Source organism: Gadus morhua, chromosome 14 (genome assembly GCF_902167405.1).
Source record: "Gadus morhua chromosome 14, gadMor3.0, whole genome shotgun sequence".
Taxonomy (NCBI): domain Eukaryota; kingdom Metazoa; phylum Chordata; class Actinopteri; order Gadiformes; family Gadidae; genus Gadus; species Gadus morhua.
Window position 1 is genome coordinate 1,938,317 of NC_044061.1, and position 20,394 is coordinate 1,958,710.

The 20,394-nt window shown below is 46.3% G+C and overlaps 2 protein-coding genes across 6 annotated transcripts in view; both read right to left on the bottom strand.

Moving 5' to 3' along the window:
• The window catches only part of mns1 (meiosis-specific nuclear structural 1), a 6,683-nt gene extending 3,008 nt beyond the window's left edge, over positions 1 to 3,675 (bottom strand). The window contains exons 1-7 of the mRNA XM_030376811.1: positions 3,283 to 3,675; positions 2,868 to 3,074; positions 2,118 to 2,245; positions 1,904 to 2,006; positions 927 to 1,156; positions 122 to 338; positions 1 to 29 (exon numbers count right to left, since the gene is read on the bottom strand). The exon at positions 1 to 29 is cut by the window's left edge and continues 79 nt beyond it. Coding sequence (XP_030232671.1) covers positions 1 to 29; positions 122 to 338; positions 927 to 1,156; positions 1,904 to 2,006; positions 2,118 to 2,245; positions 2,868 to 3,074; positions 3,283 to 3,285 — 917 coding nt within the window. The 5' untranslated portion in view covers positions 3,286 to 3,675. The remainder of the gene's footprint in view (positions 30 to 121; positions 339 to 926; positions 1,157 to 1,903; positions 2,007 to 2,117; positions 2,246 to 2,867; positions 3,075 to 3,282) is intronic.
• A 133-nt stretch (positions 3,676 to 3,808) lies between these two features.
• On the bottom strand, positions 3,809 to 18,222 carry LOC115558580 (zinc finger protein 280C). 5 transcript variants are annotated; one of them, XR_003979352.1, is made up of 19 exons: positions 18,056 to 18,222; positions 15,153 to 15,283; positions 14,550 to 14,743; positions 14,260 to 14,377; positions 12,595 to 12,822; positions 12,277 to 12,351; positions 12,096 to 12,199; positions 11,662 to 11,876; positions 10,524 to 10,681; positions 10,345 to 10,445; positions 10,109 to 10,255; positions 9,756 to 9,890; positions 9,444 to 9,646; positions 9,222 to 9,362; positions 8,958 to 9,026; positions 8,760 to 8,875; positions 8,618 to 8,642; positions 6,744 to 8,303; positions 5,326 to 5,461 (listed from the first exon to the last, which is right to left on the bottom strand). XR_003979352.1 is itself a non-coding variant. In XM_030376809.1 (18 exons), the coding sequence occupies exons 2-18, from the start codon at positions 15,274 to 15,276 to the stop codon at positions 4,606 to 4,608; spliced, it is 2,988 nt and encodes a 995-aa protein (XP_030232669.1). In that variant the 5' UTR covers positions 15,277 to 15,283; positions 18,056 to 18,222; the 3' UTR covers positions 3,809 to 4,605. The 5 variants fall into 5 exon arrangements, 4 of the variants coding, with proteins under 4 accessions (XP_030232669.1, XP_030232667.1, XP_030232668.1 ...); XM_030376809.1 differs by lacking the exon at positions 6,744 to 8,303 and having other exon boundaries at positions 3,809 to 5,461; positions 14,260 to 14,356; XM_030376807.1 differs by lacking the exon at positions 6,744 to 8,303 and having other exon boundaries at positions 3,809 to 5,461.
• Between the last annotated feature and the right edge of the window lie 2,172 nt (positions 18,223 to 20,394).

The window sequence follows — 20,394 nt, forward strand, 5'->3', positions numbered from 1 at the left end:
CGCCTCTCCGCCTCGTGCTGGTCGGTGAGCTTCAGGACAGAAGACACAACGTGTTCACGTTGGGAGCCATGAGTGTGACGTCGGACCAGCCCTTCGGTCCGTCGGCGGATCGCTGACGCACCATCTGCAGGATGTGCTGCTTGGCCTGCTCCCTCTCCTGCATGCGGGCCGCCCGGGTCTCCTCCGTCTGCCTCTGGTAGTTGGAGAACTCCCTGATGCGCTGGTTCTCCGCGTCGTTCTTCTCCTGCTCCAGGCGCCGCCACTCGGCCCGCTGCTTCTTGAACTCCTCGATGTACTGCTGCGTGGCCAGCACCTTCTCCAGCTTCAGCTGCATCTCCCTGCAGGAGGAGAGAGGAGGAGGAGGGGACCACGACAGGGAGGTGACGGTTCAGAGGCAGAGGGAGGGGACCACGACAGGGAGGTGACGGTTCAGAGGCAGAGGGAGGGGACCACGACAGGGAGGTGACGGTTCAGAGGCAGAGGGAGGGGACCACGACAGGGAGGTGAGGGTTCAGAGGCAGAGGGAGGGGACCACGACAGGGAGGTGACGGTTCAGAGGCAGAGGGAGGGGACCACGACAGGGAGGTGACGGTTCAGAGGCAGAGGGAGGGGACCACGACAGGGGGGTACGGCTGGGGGTGGTGCCGGGGAAATGATGGCTGCAGCAAACACCACTGCGGGGGAGTCAAAGGTGGAGGAGGGGGGGAGTCAAACACAGAGTGGGAGTCAAAGTGGGGGAGTCAAACACAAGGGGGAGTCAAAGTGGGGGAGTCAAACACAGTGAAGGACTCAAACAGAGTGAAGGAGTCAAAGTGGGGGAGTCAAAGTAGGGGAGTCAAAGTGGGGGAGTCAAACACATCAGGTGAGTCAAAGTGGAGGAGTCAAAGCAGGGGGGGTTTGAGTGGGGGGGGGTAACAGTGCCTCACATCTGGTCCTCCTCGTAGATCTTCCTAACGACCTGGTCCACCAGCAGCTTGTCCTGGAGGAACTCCTCGTAGGCCTCCTCCCGCCGGCGCTCCTTCTCCAGGAGCTGCTGCTCCAGCTCCTTCCGGTGGCGCGCCGCCTCCTCGCTCTGCTGCGCCTCCTGCTTCTCCTGCTCCGCCCCCGCCCGCTGCTGCTCGCTCTTCATCTGACGGGCGAAGTCAGCCTCCTCGCGCTGAGGTCAGGAGAAACACAGGGAGCAGCTGAGACCGGGGTCAAGGGTCAAGGGTCAGGGGTCAGAGCCTATAGAAGATAACATTCAGCTTCTATATGGTCAGATGTGTTCCGTCCCCAGGGCTGAGTACTCATGACTCATTCAACTAATTATAAAGGTCTGTCTGTCCGTCCAACAGCGATATATTGCGGTTACAGATACGTTATGCATGTTGTTGTGAGCCCGAGTGGGGGGTCCCTCCTTCCAGGGATGATCAGGAGTGCAATGGGGGCCATTAAGGCCAACAGGTGTCAGCACATCAAGGCCAACAGGTGTCAGCCGGACGGACGGATGTCCGTCCGTCGATAATGGCCCCCATTGCACTCCTGATCATTCCTGGAAGGAGGGACCCCCCACTCTGAAGGAGGGACCCCCTACTCGGAAGTAGGGACCCCCCACTCTGAAGGAGGGACCCTCCACTCTGAAGTAGGGACCCCCCACTCTGAAGGAGGGATCCCCCATTCTGTGTTCCTTCTCAAGACTTCTTCCTTGCTAATGAAGGGACCCTTTTATCCAAAGCGTACATTTGTCAGAAGAAAGAGACACAGCAATATATCGCTGTTGGTACAGTAAGGATGTTCATAGAACCGAGTGCCATCACCAGCAATCACTGGGTTAACCCATTCCCTGCATACAACACAGATAGCTAGGATAAGACTTTAGATATATTGAGATTTATGTTTGTGAAGATGAGAGCTGTAACCTCACCATGGTCTCAAACCTCATGCTCTCCTTCTCAGCGATCTGCGCGGCCCGTTCCCGGTTCAGATACGCAGACCGCAGCTTGGACTCCAGCTCTCTGAGCTCCAGGCTGAACACAAGAAGACGGTCAGAGCCAATCGAATGATACAGGTTGAGTACATCGTCATTGCACCTTGTAAATACGTGACTGGAGTCAGAGGAGATGGGTGGGGGCTGACACCTGTTGGCCTTGATGTGCTGCCTCATCTTGTCGTCCCTCTGGGTCTCGTGGTCGATGCGGGCCAGCTCTATGGCCAGCCGCTCCTCCTGCTCCAGCTGCTTCTCCTTGTTCCTCCGCTCCTCCTCTGACTGCCAGGGAACAGGGGCTCAGCCGTGTTAAGGAGACCGCTTTACAGCAGGACGATGTACAGAGATACTAAACGGCCTTCAGATGTAACATCTAGGATTCATGATTTCAGCATCATCATTGGTTGCGTACTTAGTGACCGCACTTTTCGCATGTTGTACGTCCTGGCACTTAATGTACGCACTTATAGTATGTTGTAAGTCCTAGCACTTAATGTACGCACTTATTGTATGTTGTAAGTCCTGGCACTTAATGTACGCACTTATTGTATGTTGTAAGTCCTGGCACTTAATGTACGCACTTATTGTATGTTGTAAGTCCTGGCACTTAATGTACGCACTTATTGTTGGTTGTAAGTCTTGGCACTTAATGTATGCACTTATTGAGTGTTGTAAGTCCTTGCATTACATAGTAGCATACTTCGCATTGTGTGGCGTCTTATCCTATCCATCTTTGTTGTTTATGGGGAATGGGTTAACCTAGCGATTGTTATTGCGTGGCACTTTCTCTTCTTCTGACAAATGTACTTATTGTAAGTCGCTTTGAATAAAAGCGTCTGCTAGACGCCCTGAATGTAATTGGTTTATTGAGAGGGAGGATATGAAGGTATCTGTGAAGGTTTACCTTGAGGAGAGCCTCCTGGACATCTCTCTCGTGCACCTCGTGCTGCATCCTGCGGTGAAGTCTCCTCTGCTCCGTCTTCTCCTCGGACAGGAGGCCGGCTCTGATCTGCAGGTCTCTCTTGATGCTCCTTCCCTGCTCCTCCTTCTGCTGCTCCTGCGCCAGGTGGGCGGAGATCATCTTCTGGTTGGGCCGCCGGTTTAGAAAGGCCTGCAACGGAACACAACCCGAGCACGTCTTCTGGTGCTTTGTAGAGACATGGTCTATCAAATGAACAACTACTATATGTGTATGTATACATGTATGTATTTAAACTAGTAATCAAACACCTGTTGGCTGCACGGAGGAAATAGAAGCTCAACGTGAATTTGATTATTTAGCGAGATGACGTAAATATAACGTCGTAAATCACATTTACCATCTCAGAAGTCGGACTACTGGTGAACTCTGACGTCGAGAGGACTTATTTTATCTTCACGTCTTCCCTGCAACTTCTTTCTGTTGAGTCCCGCAGGTGAGGTGAAACCATGGAAACGGCGCGGATATGTGACCAATCAGTAAACGTCGGCGTCGTGACCTCACGAACACACCCCCTTCGGCTCGACGTGAGAAGCGGTGGAACACGTTTCATTTCACGACGGAAAACCCGGAACGGTGTAATCCGGTTGAGCGGTGTTGGAAAGAGAGTGGACAGAACATTGGGTTCCATGGTTTACCAAGAGCCAGATAAAGACAAAGAAAGACACGCCCAGACACCGGAGGGTCACGTGGTTCATGGAGCCTGCGGTTGATTGGCTATGACGTTTTGCTGCTTCAGCTTCTAGAAACCAGAATCCGTACGTACATGATGGATGGATGGATTCTGAGATAGCCTTTAATCATCTATGTAATATATAATGTATATATATTATAAATATTATAGCACGAATGAGAGAGAACACATATTTAATGTTGAATTGAATTCATTGTTTTAAGGATTGATATTTAAGAAGGATAATGTCTACATGTATTGAAAGGTCGAATAGTAGTTTTGAGATATAATAACGTCAGTGCTTGTATTGTATGCTTCAACAGTTACGTTTATTCAAACAGGAAAAAAAAGAAAAAAAAATTAAGCAAAACTCTATAATCGGCCTACACAATTTGTTCAGAGTGTAACACATCCATGAGTCAGTAAATAACAGGATTGACAAGTTTAACATCTTAGGTATTATATTTACACCAGACTAGGGAGCAGATAGTCAAATATTTGTATTATGCTGTATTCAAGATAAAAAAGAAAAAAAGAAATACAAAATATTCCGAAGCCACACAACTCTATATCGCCCTCGTGTATACCGGCAGTATAATTCCTTTGATTTAAACATTAATGCATGTTTTTTGCTACATGACTGGTAATGCTTCTCAATCAAAGACGACATATCATGAGAAAGGCATGTCAGAACATTGCGGGATTCAACATGTTAAATACTCCATAGTTTGCCAAACGTAAAAGTATTACCTTTTACTGAAAGTTGCCGAGTTCTCATTGACACGGTACAGTGAGAGATGAGCAGCAACATGTTTGAGTTTGCATAATTCATACGGTAAACCTAATGTAAAGTGTGAAACAGTCCTGGCACAGAGAGTATGAGTTAGTAGACGTACAGCGTGTAGAATAAACTACAGTTCACTCAGAGAGGCGTGATGAGCCAGCCTCGTCAGGCCTGTGATCGCTGCGCCGCTCCGTCGTGAGCGGGGTTCAGAGGCCTGCAGCTGTTCCCTGATCGGGTGAGGAGGTCTGAGCGGAGGACATCAGGTCTTCCTGGAGGCTGCTGACCAGCTTCCGGACCTGGTCGATGCCCACAGGGCTCCCCTCACAGCCATCAGGCCCCGGGGGGCCTTCTCCTGAAGGGCCCGATGGGGGGGCTGAGGGGGGGGCTGAGGTGTCAGCCCAACTGGCAGTCTCTGCTTCCTCTGCCTCCTTGGCCCCAGCCTCCTTGGCCCCAGCCTCCTTGGCCCCAGCCTCCTTGCTGCCTGTGGCTCCAGCCTCCTTGCCTCCTGCCTCCTTACTGCCTGTGGCTCCAGCCTCCTTGCCCCCTGCCTCCTTACTGCCTTTGGCACCTGCCTCCTTTCCCCCTGCATCCTTGCCCCCTGCCTCCTTGCCTCCTGCCTCCTTGCCCCCTGCCTCCTTGCCCCCTGCCTCCTTGCCCAGGTCGGTTCCAGCTAACTCCTCAGACTCCTCTTCTTGAGGTGAACCAGAGGCTCCGTTCCCGGAGTCGTCCGCCCCTTCAGACCCGGCTGCTGGTTTCAGGTCCGCCCCTTCAGACCCGGCTGCTGGTTTCAGGTCCGCCCCTTCAGACCCGGCTGCTGGTTTCAGGTCCGCCCCTTCAGACCCGACCGATGGTTTCAGGTCCGCCCCTTCAGACCCGGCTGCTGGTTTCAGGTCCGCCCCTTCAGACCCGACCGATGGTTTCAGGTCCGCCCCTTCAGATCCGGCCACTGGTTTCAGGTCCGCCCCTTCAGACCCGGCCACTGGTTTCAGGTCCGCTTCCTTTGGTGTTTCAGTCGTTGACGTAAACAGGTAGAAAACTCTGGATGGCTGCAGAACGGAGAGCCTGGACAAAGTGGGGTCAAATTTTTTTTAAATAGACATGCACGTACCAATCAACACTCATTTGCATTTCTTCGACTGTAAAACATTACCCATAAGCATTGCTATTCCTTCGGATTACACCATTAAAGGTGGGGTATGGGATTTGCGAAACGCCAGCAGATTTGGAAAATCCACAACTCAAATGGTCCTACCTCCTCTCCTTCAAGGCTGACTCTGACTCCACCCATTCCAAGTACATGGACACGCAATCATGCACGAGCGAACACAGATGCTCGAGAGCGAGCCCTTAGCTAGTTAGCTAGCTCCAGTAGCTACCGCAGGATCACAACAGAAGCTTGTTCTGGGTCACGAGCTTTGAGTACGTGCACGAAGGGGTCGCGCGTGGAGTTTTTCGAGCCCTGCCCATTCCACAGATGATGGACTTGTTTAATTTTCATGTCAGTACTTCTAACAAAGTGGCTGTAAGTGGGTTATGATAAGGATTTCAAGTAATTTTTCAAAAATGGAAAAAAGAGAATTCCGTACCCAACCTTTAAGCTCATGTTGACAAATTAAAAACTGCAATTTAACGTGCAAAATTAATGTGTTTTTTTTTTTTTTTTTTCAGAAATACCATCTTTCCCGCACTATAAGGCGCACCGGAGTATAAGCCGCAGCAGCTAAATTGAATGATGTGTACATATATAAGCCGCACTGGACTATAACCCGCAGGTGTTTTAATGTTTAATTACCATCTGTAAGGGTTCGTGCACAGAGGGGATTGTCGTGAAAGAGATGGCTGCTTGAGGAAACTCCCATTTATTAGCATTTCAACAAACAAGTTGCATATTTGCATAACGTATTCAAGCGTTACCATTTAGTGCAATAGTAGCTACAGAACACATACTATGCAGTGTAAACGGTACTGCATCACATAGCGTTTCAGACACACAAACTTTTCAACTTTCAAACTTTTTTGGTCAACCAGTGATCCTTGAGGGAGTGCTACGGGTTCCCCAGCTAAATTAGTTAATAGCGTCACAATCATTTTACCACTTAACTTTGGCTATTTTTGAAAAACCTTGAAAAAGTGTGCACATCTTTGAATATGTATCGACATTATAGCCTACAGTAGTACCATAACAAAAAAACAAAGCTTACAGCGCTTGACGAGGAAATATCAATGGCTAGATTAAATGTGTTTTTTTAAAAGTTCAAAATAAACCGCCTGTAACACGACAGTAAATGCGTAAGCCTAAAGTTGCAGCAACACGGCTGCTTAAAACATACGGTAATCAGCCTACCAGAAAAGTCATTAATCCTCGTCTTCATCTTTTAGGCTAAGGTGCAGTACACCGCTGTAAACAGAGAAGTCAAGTCATCTCCGTCTGTCCGACACGAACAGCCTCAGGGTGGCTTCGTCAGCCACTCTCCCCTCTCCTTCGGGGTCGCTCTCAAAACCAACAAACTCCTCTTCGTCACTGTCGGAATCTAACAGCCTCTCAAGGGCCTCAGCTGTGGCGGCGTCCTCCTCCTCTTTATCACGCAGGAGTCCAGCCTTTCAGAACCCGTTAATGATCGTGGATGTTTTGACACTCCTCCACGCTACCGGGATCCACTCGCAAACTTGAGCTAAAGTTGCTCTTCGCATGCGTAGTGCCACTTTGAACGCACGATTGACACTGATGTCGAGTGGCTGCAGATGCTTCGTTGTGCCCCCAGGAATCACAGCTGGAATCGAGTTTGTGCTCTTGATGGCTGCTTTCACATAATCCGTTATATGGGCCCTCATGCTGTCCAAAACAAGCAAAGCTTTTTTTTGGCGCAAGAATCCTCCCGGGCGCTTGACGTAGCACTCATTCAGCCACTCATTCATTACGCTTTCCATCATCCACCCTTTCTTGTTGACTTTAAAGGAGATGCCGTTCGGGATCTTTTCTTTCGGCATTGTAATTCGGTTAAAAATCACCATTGGCGGAAGCTTTAATCCAGATGCTGTGCAGACAAGATCACAAGTGAACTTCGTTCTCTTGTGGCCAGTGGTTCTCAACGTGATGGACGATTCACCTTTCATGTTAACAGTCCTAGTGAGAGGCAGGTCAAACGTCAAAGGCACTTAATCCATATTTATGATCTGGTCCGGTCCGATGGAATATTCCTCTATCTTTCTTTGTGTGAATTCGCCGAAGTTTGTTATTTTTTCCTTGTGGGAGGGAGGGAGTTGCCGTCACACAGTCGTCCGCGCCCTGATGGACAGTCCCTTTCGTCTCATAAATCTGAAACACCAGGATGGTGCACCACTAAAATTTTCAATTTTCATTTCGGTGGCGACCGTTTTAGCTTTCAGTCGGATCTGCACGGTGGAAACACCTCGGCCGTCTGCTCTCTGTGTGTTCACCCAATCTTCAAGAAAGTCTTCAAGTTTGGGCCATCTGCTTTTATTACCTCTGAAAGCTTTTTTTGACTTGTTGCATTGAGACAGTTCTTCCCGCTGGCATCTCCAACGTCGCAGCATCGACTCATGGATGCCAAGGCCACGTGCAGCCGCTCTGTTTCCTTCTTTTACAGCCAGATTGACTGCCTTTAACTTAAAAGCTGCATTATATGCATTTCTACGTTTGTTTTCCATAATGAGGGTTTGTGCATGAACATTTCCTTTGCACAAACTCTCTCGCTCTCTTAGTGTCTGTCTTGCTCTCGTTCCGTCTCTCATACCACTCTCGGTTCCACTTTCACTTTTGTGCGCTACCTCCTGTATCACTCTTTCCTGGCCTTCAGCTATTCCAGCAGGAGCCCGCGGCTTAAGGGTGGGGGGGCGCGGACCGGTCATAGAGCCCATAGAGTCAAAGTTGGTGGACTGTAACCTGTAAAATCCATAGATTTAGGAGGTCCCCATAGATTAGCCGCACCGTTATATAAACCGCAGAATCGTAAAATGGGAAAAAAGGCACGGCTTATAGTCCGAAAATTACGGTAGATGAGATCTTTCGTTTAAAAAGCGGGTATGAACCAAAATATATGCTTGAAAAGCGTTACATAAACGGCGTCTTTTTACTCGAAAAATAAAGTACTCAAGGCAAACGGTAGCATGGGGTTCTATGTCAGATTCAAATGTATGACGCTAGACTGCACCCTGGTAATGTAATGCAACGTAAAATGAAAAGCCATAACAACTTACATCACACCAGGTGCAGGAGCAGCAACTAAGATAAAAAGATACATACACATTTCCATTAGTGAAATAGAATTGGTTCAAAACACATCTACAAAATTACAAAAATAAGAACAATTCCCTCAAGAACTACAAATAAGCTGAATACCTTTCCGCTCAATGACCCGGCACACGTGGTCCGAGTCGTCCGTCAGATGCTTGGTCATCTTGTCCCCTTCTAAGGCCCCCACCAGGAAGTCACAGGAGAGGCAGCTCAGAGATTTACTGAAGGAAACAAGACCAGACTTAGGATACGTCCTGGTGTTACAGACACACGGAGCGTTACCGACCACCACTCTGCACTCACACTGTTGGATTCGACATTCTCGGACTCCCCATCCTCTTGAATCTATCCTTCGATATTGTACTATGATACCTGTATTGAGGAGAGAGAAAGAACATGAACGCCATTGGAAGACGATGACTGCTACTACCACCGCCACCACCACCAGCAGGCAGTCTGAGCAGTACCCCATTGTGTCTGGTGAGATACGCTCAGGAATAAACCAAGTGCTAATATTAAAACAATAACAATCCACTGCGGTTTTAAATGTAAATCTTGTGGACTGACCTTATCATATGATTGGAGATTGAGACTTTGCAGCTCGTCTGGTATTTGCACGCGCCGCAGTTCGAAATCATTGGATAGTGAGAGAAGAAGTCAGTGACCTCTGTGGAACACTCGATACAAGTGTGTGGCCCTCCACCGATTCTGAAGAGAGAAGAACATGTTAGGAACACATAGTTCAGTTATAACACATCAGGCTGTCGGTTCAGAGTCCCCAGCACTCACCTGGTGTTCTTCAGAGCCGTGTTCTTCTTTGACACTCGCGCCTCCTGCTGCCTCTTGGGCTGAGCAGTCTTGGCCCTCCCCAGGGCCTGGGGGGGTTTGGGTTTGGACTTGGCAGGTTTAGGAGGTTGAGCATCAGGAGTGTTGCCGCTGGGGCACGGGTTGCATGAGGAGACGGTACCTCCTAGAGACGCCCGGATGGTCACCTGGTGATTAAAAGAAGAAAAGCCTTTACATTTTGACTCGCACTTGCACGAAAGGAGGCCTTTTGAAGTTGTAGTGCTTTATTCATTTTCTGGTTATTCACGATGCTACCTTAGTTCCAGGTGGAAGGCCTTCAAGTGCTTTTGGTTTCTTGAAAGTCTTGTGAAAGTTGATCTTGTGGTCCACCCTCTCCTTGTGGGTCAGAAAGTTCAGCCTGCATTTTCCACAGCGATGTATGCCTTTTCTCTTTTGTGAAACAGACAAAATACCAAGAGGTTTTCACTCTGGACAACAACCGATTTCTTAACTGCAGTTCCAAAACAAAGCTGCAGAAGCGGTTCTCCTGCATGAATAAATAACAACGCTGCTCTCATCGTGTGGCAGGGATGGGTTGAACATTAAAGAAAAAGATTATGCTGGTCAAACACAACATTTTATCGTCGACATTAATTTCCGCCCCGTACCTGATGTTTCATGTAATGCTGCATGTACGAGTGTCCACTTCGGAGCACTTTGAGGCAGAACGGGCACAGGAGGTCTTTCGTGTTGTCGTGAGCTACTTTGAAATGAGCCTCCACTTCCATGAAGAATGAGGACCTGAAATTGCAAACCTAAAAACAAGAAGGCGTGTCGGTGAAAATCAGTGAGCGTTGACTCTCTGTGGTTTAATCTTCTGATTCAAGACGACCCGTCCACTGACCTGGCACACGTACGGCATCTCTCCAGGCTTGTGGGTCTCCTTCATGTGTTCCAGTAGGACCTGTTCCGTCTCAAACGCCAATTCGCATATCTTGCAGTTAGCTGAGGAAGACGGTGGGGTTAGTCTGTGCAGAGCGGGTACCACGGAGCGCGAGCTGGTTCTGGGCGGGCGGGTCTTACTTGAGGACGCCAGCGGGCTGTGGGCCCGCTCCACGTGCAACTGCAGCTGGTAGGGGGTCATGTACTGCCGGTAGCAGTGCTGGCAGGTGGTGTAGCTCACCCAGCTCTCACTGCTCTGCTTCTCCAGCTCCAGGTGGTGCTTCATGTGGTTCATGAATCTGGCAGGTCAACGGCGTACATTAGTATGTTTACATTTAGCAGGCGCTTCTATCCAAAGTGACTTACAATAAGTGCATTTGACAGAAGGAGAAACAATATATCGCTGTCGGTACAGTACGGACGTTCTTAGAACCAATGGCCAAGCACTAACAATCACTAGGTTAACCCATTTCCAGTATACATCAAATACTGATAACTAATTAAACAATGCAAAAATAATTACTTTTACAAAACCTTCATTTACCATCAACCCACAGCAACTAAATATATTAAAATAAGTGTCTAGTTCCCCTCTTAACATGGGTAACGGCTGCTATAAAACTGGCATTAAACCAAAGACATCGGGGACACCTACACATCGGGCCAGCCCTTTCATCCTGAAAGATCTGCTTCTTCATCCGGTTGTGATGAGGAGGATCTAATGCAGCTGACCCTTGACCTCAGCTGTGATAGTAGAGTCCGGTACAAACTGGTTCCCCCAACCCCCATTACTGCAGCGTTATTTAATTAAATAACCAATTAAAACCCGGCACCAAAACTAGAATCTTTTGGCCCATGTAGGAAACCATCTTTGATGTAGGCAATGCACAGAAGGCATTAGACTGATGTTTCTTCAACTCAAACATTAGTGATTAAGACCCTGAATAATAACAGAGTCAGATAAGGAGGTTAAGTATGTGTTCTTAACCTCAGACACATGAACACCCCATTATTAACAACGCTATGAAAGCATTTATGTTTATCCATATTGTAGATTTTGTGTCCAAAAGAACAAGATTCCCAGTGCAGTCCTCTTCTTTTGGCCAACAAATCCATTCTATTTTCACTGATACTTCCTGGTGTATCTTTGTTTAACACACCTAAAAAATAAAGATTATGCCAACGCAGAAGTGAGGTCCTCTTTGTGTGGTCACAAGACGGAAAACAGGGGAAAAGTGATATAAGGGAAGAATTCCACAATCTGGCCATGCCCTCATACCTGATGTTGTTCTTCAGCACTTTCAAGCAGCTCTGGCACTTGAAAGTGGTGTTGGTTTTATGCTCCTGCCTCTGCATCTGCCAGTCGCCCTCCACGCGCCCGTAGTAGAACTCTCCGACCAGCAGGATGTGTTTGGGGTTCACGACTTGGACTGGAGCGACTGTGCTTGGAGGCGGCGATGGGGAAACCATTTCCACAGGTTTGCCAGAGCAGTTCTACAATAGACACAATATTGAAGGGAGATCTGTAACTGCCTTCTGGACATCCTACAGAGCCATGCGGCCGCAGAACGCTTGCATGAACTCAACCCCAGCACGCACCTCAACAGGCTGTTGAAGTTTAAACATTCCCAAATTTCCCATTTGAACATTGGAAATTGACATGCAAGGTTGGCGATGAGTTGGGCATGTTAAATGACTGCACAAGACACTTACCTTCAGGTGAGACTTCAGAGCTTCCTGATGATGGAAGATTACTTTGCATTTGTAACACTTCTTCTTGTAGACGTATTGTGCATCGACTGCTTTGTTATTTTGTACTGAAATCGGAAGAACAGAATTATTAAATACAGCATCAGCTGTGCAACTTCTCAAAGGGATTGTGGAGGAAACTCACCTGGCTCTAGTTTGACTTTCTTTGTCTTGACCTCGTTTTGCGTTGGCATTAATCGCCGTTTCAGCAAGCTTCGATCTATACATAAATACATAAAAAAACAGAGATTGACAAGTGTAACAAAGGAAGCCAAGTGTAACAGAGAAAGCCTAGTGCAACAGAGAAAGAAAAGTGTAAAAGAGAAGGCCAAGTGTAACAGAGAAAGAAAAGAGTAACAGAGAAAGAAAAGTGTAACAGAGCAAGCAAAGTGTAACAGAGCAAGCAAAGTGTAACAGAGAAGGCCACAGGAAGAGGATTCTCTCTGTCCGGTTCCAGTCGTACCTCCTTTGCTCTCGGTCGGACTCGTCGCAGTCACGGAGCAGATGTCAACGGGCGGAGGTTTGGGCGGCTGGATCTCTGGCGGCTGCGGAGCGGGGGAGGAGTAGACGGCAGGGTTCTGGACGTTGGACAGGGTGACCACGTTGTTGTTGAGCTTCACTTGGGGTCTGTGGACGACCCCGGGCATGATCCTGGCCTGGGGCAGCAACGGGAGGAGGTGCGGCTGACCAGCTGCAGGGAAAGAACAGATGGATGTAGAACCATGCATACACGCATTATATAGAATACACTGCACCTCAGCTCACAACCAAACTACACGGAGGAAGTAGTCTCCGCATAGCCTCCCCCTTAGCCCTCAACACTCCTCTTACACACTTATTTAGGGCCCTATGATTTCCGCGATAACGAAAACGCGGACGGAATCGGACAATAAAAACGGGATCTACAGATTTTTTTTTTTTTATTATACAGGAAAGTATTAAAAGTAACAAAGTTACAATCTAAAACGGGCCTGTCTTAGTAAAATAACTGATTTCCAGCAGGATCCTGTTCTGCAGCACATATAACATGTAACAGGGACAAGGCACATCACACGTCACATTTACAATATGCAGCGAAATGGAGCGAAATTCGCCACTATTTTGGTGAAATTCAGTTTCGAGGGAGAAGGGAAACAACACAGGTGACATTAACATCACTGAATGTTTAGCAGTCACTCCCACAACAATGTAAAAAAAAAAATCCCCGGCCCACCACTACAGCCTAGGTGGTGGGAATGCAAACAATAGGTCCCGCTTCCGCTCCTAACAAGTAGCCGAAGAAGAAGTTGAAGCGCCCGCGGCTGACTGCTGAAATGCCCAAATCTTCAAAAAAGCTTTGTAATTCGGTTCCAACCCCCAAATTCAGAGCAGAACAATATCCAAAGCACTTCTATCAATCAGGTGATCAACTGTTTTGTAGAGCATGTCAACATACTATCGATTGGAAACGCAAAGATACATGCGATGACCACTTGAAGACGAAAATCCATATAAAAAACAATGAACGCCGTAGCCAGGGCACGCCTCTTCAAACCACAATTTGAGTTTATAAAAATATAAAAAGTGTTTATAAGCACTTTATTATTTATGCCATGTTGTTTTTATTTGAAGCACTAAAAACAGTGCAATGTTGTGATGTGTAATAAATGTAGTCTTCTAACCGATTAAATTGTAAGAATTGTATTCTTTCCCACTTATTTGACCCTCGTTCTGATGATTTAAATAGCTTGAAGTGTAAAAACGGAATTCATGAAAATTATAACGGAAAAAACGGAATTTGGAAAAAAATAAAACGGAATTTGGAAAAAAAGACGGATTTCATAGGGCCCTACTTATTGTACGTTGTACATCCTTGCACTTAAAAATAGTAATTAGCATTGTGTAGCGTCTTATCCCAGCTACCTCTGTTGTATACGGGGAACGGGTTAACCTAGTGATTGTTAGCGCTTGACAGTTCCATGTTCTATGAACATCCTTACGGAACCGACCGATATATTGTTGTTTCTCTTCTTCTGACTAATGTACTCTTGCCAGTCGCTTTGTATAAAAGCATCTGCTTGATACAAAAGCATCTGCTTAGTGCCCTTAAGTTGAAGGTAGGAGCCAAGGTGGCCCAAGGAAGGAGTACCTGGGACGATGGTGAAGGAGGTCCCGGGCGGGTACTGTTTTCCGAGCGTGGCCAGGAGGTTGGCGGGCCCCAGTTGATGCGGTTGAACGATGTATCCCTGATAAGACATAACGCACAACTGAAGACTGTCACACAGTATCGCTCCACACGTTCACACGCACACGCTGGGCCCCCCCCCCCCCCCCCCCCCCCCGAGACCAGACACGGGTTCACGCCTGCGTTTAGGTTTAGCCCAGTCTCCGTATAGAAACCCCTTTAAAGTTCATTCAGTTACACAATGAATAAACTACCTGGCTATTGATGATTACTGGGTGGGGGGGTATGGTTGGTAAGGGGGGTGGTGACGTCATCGCTCCGTTGCCAGGGACACTGGCTGACAGCATGATGGGCGTGGCCCCTCTGGGGGCTGGGGGCGGGGCTTCCTGTCTAGGGATTACGATCCGTACAGGTGAAGGGCTGGGTTTGACCACCTTTGGGCTGTTTACTGAAAGAGCAGAAACACAATCATACATTATGTTAACATAGAGGGAACACGAACACACACATTTTAATTCTTTATTTGAATCCACCAATCACATTACAACAGACAGGATTCATGTATTTCAGAGATCTCCTACGCCACACTGCCTATCAATGCTGAAACGGAGCAGAACTTTACTAATTATTTAGATTTTCTGCTGCAGAGCCCTGCCAGCCTTAACCCACTGAAAACACGATTGCTTACATGCCCAACACACACACACACACACACACACACACAAACACGTTCTAAAACCATCATCAGCATCTATACAATGCAGTTACTAAACAGTTATGTTCTGCATGCCAATTTTGGCGGGGAATAAAATCTGGTTAATAAGAGGTTGTACAGGATAAAATATATATATATATACCAAGCTCTCCGATAAAGATGGGCTCATCGTCGTCGTCATCATCTTCCACCAGGGTCACCTCCGGAGCTGGTCTCTGCCATGGCTCCAACTCCTCTTCCTCACATTCCATAAACAGTTCAGACATGTCCGACCTGCCATGAAAAACACATTTTAATATGGAGGACGGTCATTTATATCCGCAGCTCAAAACCTTTTCAGATCCCCTCACGTCAACGGCTTGATTCTACTGTGGTGAAGCCCGTTTAAATCACGTTTGAAAACATCCACCACAGAGCAGTCCTGCAGGTCTCAGGCCTACAATTGGTTCAACTCGGCACATATGGACCAATCAGGGAACAGAGGCAGGGGTCTTCATTGACCAGCCGACACGAAAACTAACTTGTTTCAAATGAACGTGTTGATTATCCGATATCGCAAACGGCGAAGACTGGTGCTTCCATTCCGGATTTCCTGTGGGTTCATGGATGGACACGCAGGGACAGGACGCTGAAGAGTCCCTTCTGTGCGTGTAAAAACATGTGGTAGTATAATAACGGCAGTTCTGTGGAAATCCATGTCTTGTTTATGACGCAACTCTTCCCAGAGGTGCTCTCTACAGAGAAGTTTAAATCCAGCTTTACTCGATTTGAGGCGTTGCTGTCAGTGACATGGTTGATGGTTTTTCAAGGAAATGTTTCGAGGCTACAAGGTGTAACTTGGTAATTTCTTTGACCTTTCCAACATTTTACTTTCAATTAAACAAACCAAAAAGTGTCAATCACATTTGGTTGATGTAACCGCATTCTCTGATAAACCAAACCCTCTTTGATTTGGCAGATTCAGTAACTACAGACAAAGTACAATTCAAGTAAATTTATGGAAATTAGCAGGATTCATCAATAATCAATGTTTGGAGAAATTCTTGACTCCGAGGTTTTTTGGTTTGAAGAAGGCTAGCCCAAACGCCAGCCATGAAACAACAGCGATGTTTCATGTCACACCTGTTTGCCGATCATTTTCAAGGCCAGAGAACGTTGCAGCACACATCTCCACATTTAAAGAGGGAGTCCATTCACAACTTCTGAGGAAATCCAAGGTCAACTTTAACGATACCGGATATTCTCAGGCTTTACATTATTCAGATTGCTTTGATACCGAAGTTTAATAACCGGAGGACGAAATTTCAAAGTTTAACTCTTTGAGATTGACATGGATCCATCTACATTTCTTGACTTTTTTGTCGGGTCGTTAAATCACATAAAATCAGTTTCCTTCAAAACCAGACATTAAGATCAACATGCACAGCTTGTTCAGATACCTATTATGAGCAGGATTTTCAGTGTTAAACCGTTGTAGCATAATTTCCTCCAAGGTTTTTTTAAATAAGAGATCTCTAACAATAGATTGCTATGAAATATTTGTGCAGCATTAGATCTCATGTAGCCTCGATTCTCACTTTCGTTGTACTGTAGCTGTTTATTGCACACGAGATAGATATCTATACATATATAGAATAAATAACTTATTTAGAGAACATTGAGAAAGACCCTAACCATTTGGGCTGGCCGATCTGGTGGCACTTAAGCTGTGATTGGCTGCACTGGTCTTGAAGAGTGTCGAATGGCGAGGCGGGCAGCTCAACGGACCAATCCGCAGTCTGCAACCACGAATCCGAAGTTTAACGAAGGTGATCGAGTGAACTGTAGCAGCTACGCATCGGGTTGGACTGGTTTCGGTAATGGTTCGGATTAGGAAATCCGTTCCAATATCCATACTTCCATCAGTACACTCAAACAAAGTACACTATCCGCACTCACTAAGTGCGCTAATTTTTAGATGTCAGTGTTGTTCCAAATCGAATACTCCGTGTTGCAATAAGCGGAAATTACGATCACGACAGCTACCGCGGCTCCTCCCCCGCAATGAATATCCCGGTTTGAACGGTGAACTCTTTAAGCCTAGCAGCTATAAATAGCTATAAAAACTACAAAATGACTATTAATGTAGGCTATGTGGAAAATGCGCCGACGTTGCCCCAGCCCTCTTTCGCTACGTAGCTAAGATGGCTGCCGTTTAGTACGAAAAGTGTACATCGCCACACACTTCGCGATTTGACAGTTTTTAGTACAACATCAGGGTCCTTTCAGTACACTTATTTTCGCCCGATCTGAATCGGAACGCCCTACGTACTCAAACTTAGGCTAGAAAGTACGGATAGTATGGATATTGGAACACGGAACTTTAATCGGTATCGTTTAGATTTCAAGATGGCTGCCCCGATCGAAGAGCGGAAGAGAAAGCTACTGGGCATGTAAATGAACCCCTCCCATAACGTCATTCATTAATTGTTGTATTTGAAAGCTATACGTGAGATATCACGCCGAACCTGGACGTAGTTAAATAGGTGATCCCTCGCTAGAACCTTCCTTCCTAGGAGGCTCCTAGAGACGCCATGTTGGAAGGAGTATGCTCATACCTCAGGAAGGAGCTTTCTGCTCTGTATCTGGAGACTTGATCGCTGATATTCAAGGTTATTATTATGAATATTCCTCCAATTTCAAACACATAGGCGTGATGAGGGCTGCATAACGAGCCCCTAATGCTCCATAATGTGAGCTATATCTCCTAGTCTAGTGACAGCCACGGACCCCCCCGTTGGTTCAGCTCAGAGCGAGCCCTGATCCCGACCACAGATCACATGTTACCAACATGTCACCTGACCGCCCTCTGCATCGCCTCGGAGCGGAGGAGGTCTCATTCAACACAGCGCACCTAAACACCGCTAAATCACGGATCTGGTGGCCGAACAGAGCGAAGTAAACCCGACCGGAGCTGTGCATGCTGGGTAATGCTCACTTCCTCCGCGCTCCCGCACTAAAGAGACAAAGAGCGCCTTAATGACTTACTAACAACTCGTTCATTACCTGATCAACAGCCAAGCTCTGGTAGAAGGACGTGCGGCCGGGTGGTCAGGGTTCACGGAGGACGAAAGATTCGTAGGGCGCTATTAGGACCAGTTCACTGGATCTGTTGTGTTCGCTCGACCGGAGGGAGGGACGCAGCCGCACGGAGCCCGCCTCTGATTGGTCGGACCGGTCTGGTAACCGGATATGACGTTATAACAACAGATGTCTTATTTGCATCTCCCAGATAGATCGGTAGATCAATAGATCGATCGATTGATACCCATACATACACAGGCTTCATTAATAAAAAACACTATTAGCAAACCGTGCGTGGTGGTTTATATGTTTAAAATATAGAGGCCATTTTGTTTTATTTATTATATTGTGTGTGTGTATATATATATATATATATATATATATATATATATATATATATATATATATATATATATATTATATATACATACATAGGCCTACATACATACATACATACATACATACATACATACATACATACATACATACATACATACATACATACATACATACATACATACATACCCACACAAACACACACACAGACACACACAAAGTGAGAGGATTCCTTTATTTTATCCACCAGGTGGCAGTCTTATCTATCAAACCGTCATTATCCTTTAAACGGCTTTATAACACCTTCAGTAAACCTGCATTGTAATAGCATATATTTTCAAATATCTTTAATAACTTGAACAGAACCAGAACTCTACACTTACGCCTACCTAACCAAAATCTGATGCGATGAGGGCAAAATGCTTCAGCAGCCTGCTCGTATGGGTCACAACAGATCTCAGGCTGTGACTGGACCCAGCATAATGCTCTGTACCGTAATGCAGTACAGTCAGATTAGATACAGTGTACTGTATCAAATCTATTCTTTCATTACATGAATCAGAACATTATACAAGCATTATTACTCTCCTGTCAGGTGCACTGATATAGTTGAAGATTAAATGTGTTAATCTCATTTATTAGGCCAATACCATTTAGACATCATTTTAGCAGATTTTCAACCCATCCAAAAATATATTGAGATATATATTTGACATCACGCTCCCTGCGACAGGCATGGACAAGATGGAGCAGAGAGATCGCCATGTTGTACCAGAGTGGTGGTGACGTATGTCATTCGCGTCGAGAGCAGCAAGGGGCTGTAGTTCACAAAGCGGCCTCACACAAAACCTAACATAATCGATGCTCTTCATGAATTTTTTTTTGTTTTCTTTGCATGAAAAATTATCATTTAAATCCCAAAACAACGTATGTGTAATCCAGGGCATATAACGACTGGGACCAGAAAATAATTTATTTCTCTCCATTGAAACCCATTCATATTTTTCGTTCTCATAGGGCCCATGGGCTCTACAGGAAGGGGCGTGACTTCGCCACTATACAGCGCGCAGGCTTGATGCGCATGCTCCGCCTCGTCTTTTTCTCTTTCTTTGTACAGAACCAGCGACACACAGTGGCCTTGAATATGTACTACAGCGTTTCTACCGCTAGATGCGTTTTGCAATGAGTGCATCTTTAAGGAGAAGTTCGTTTGTTGTTGGATATTAGACAGATATTCGTTTATTAATTTCGGGTTCATCAGCGGTTCCTGCCGTACTTTAGGTAAGTCTTGGAGGACAACCTAGGGAAACCCAGTTGCTACTGACTGCTTGCTTTTAACAAAGGGACAGTCAATCACTCCAATTAATTTCCAATGGGAAATAGCTTTTTGCTCAATAGCTTCAAAGGTATCGGCACCAAAACACCCCAAACCAATGCAGAACATTTCTACTAGGTGGTACTAATTAGACACACCCAAGGATAATATAATATGCACCTACCATTTTATAGAATCCCTTTAATTTCCTATGGGAAATGGTTTTTTTCCCAATTGCTTCCACGGTATGGGACCCTCAGACCAATGCAGAACTTCTACTAGGTGTTATTGATTAGGCACAAAAATAATCCCATTCTCTTAAAGGCACCCAGTGCAACTTTATGTAAACATTCAATGAAAAATAAACATCCAATTTCTAGTCTTTTTTACACGTAGTAAGTTTCAATAACTCCATACCATTACATATCGACATTCAAGGAGCAAAGACGAGACGTCGTTGTGTGGTGAGAACTGATAGAAAATCGTAAACAACAACAATCGCCGGTGGGGAGAAGCCATTTTTCCATTGACTGGAAGCCTGCTTTATTTATTGTATGTTACAAAAAATAAAGAAAATGGCGGCCTTGTTGTTGTTATCGATTTTGTATCAGTTCTCACCACACAACCGACGTCTCATCTTTGCTGCTTAAATGTCGGTATGTAATGGTAT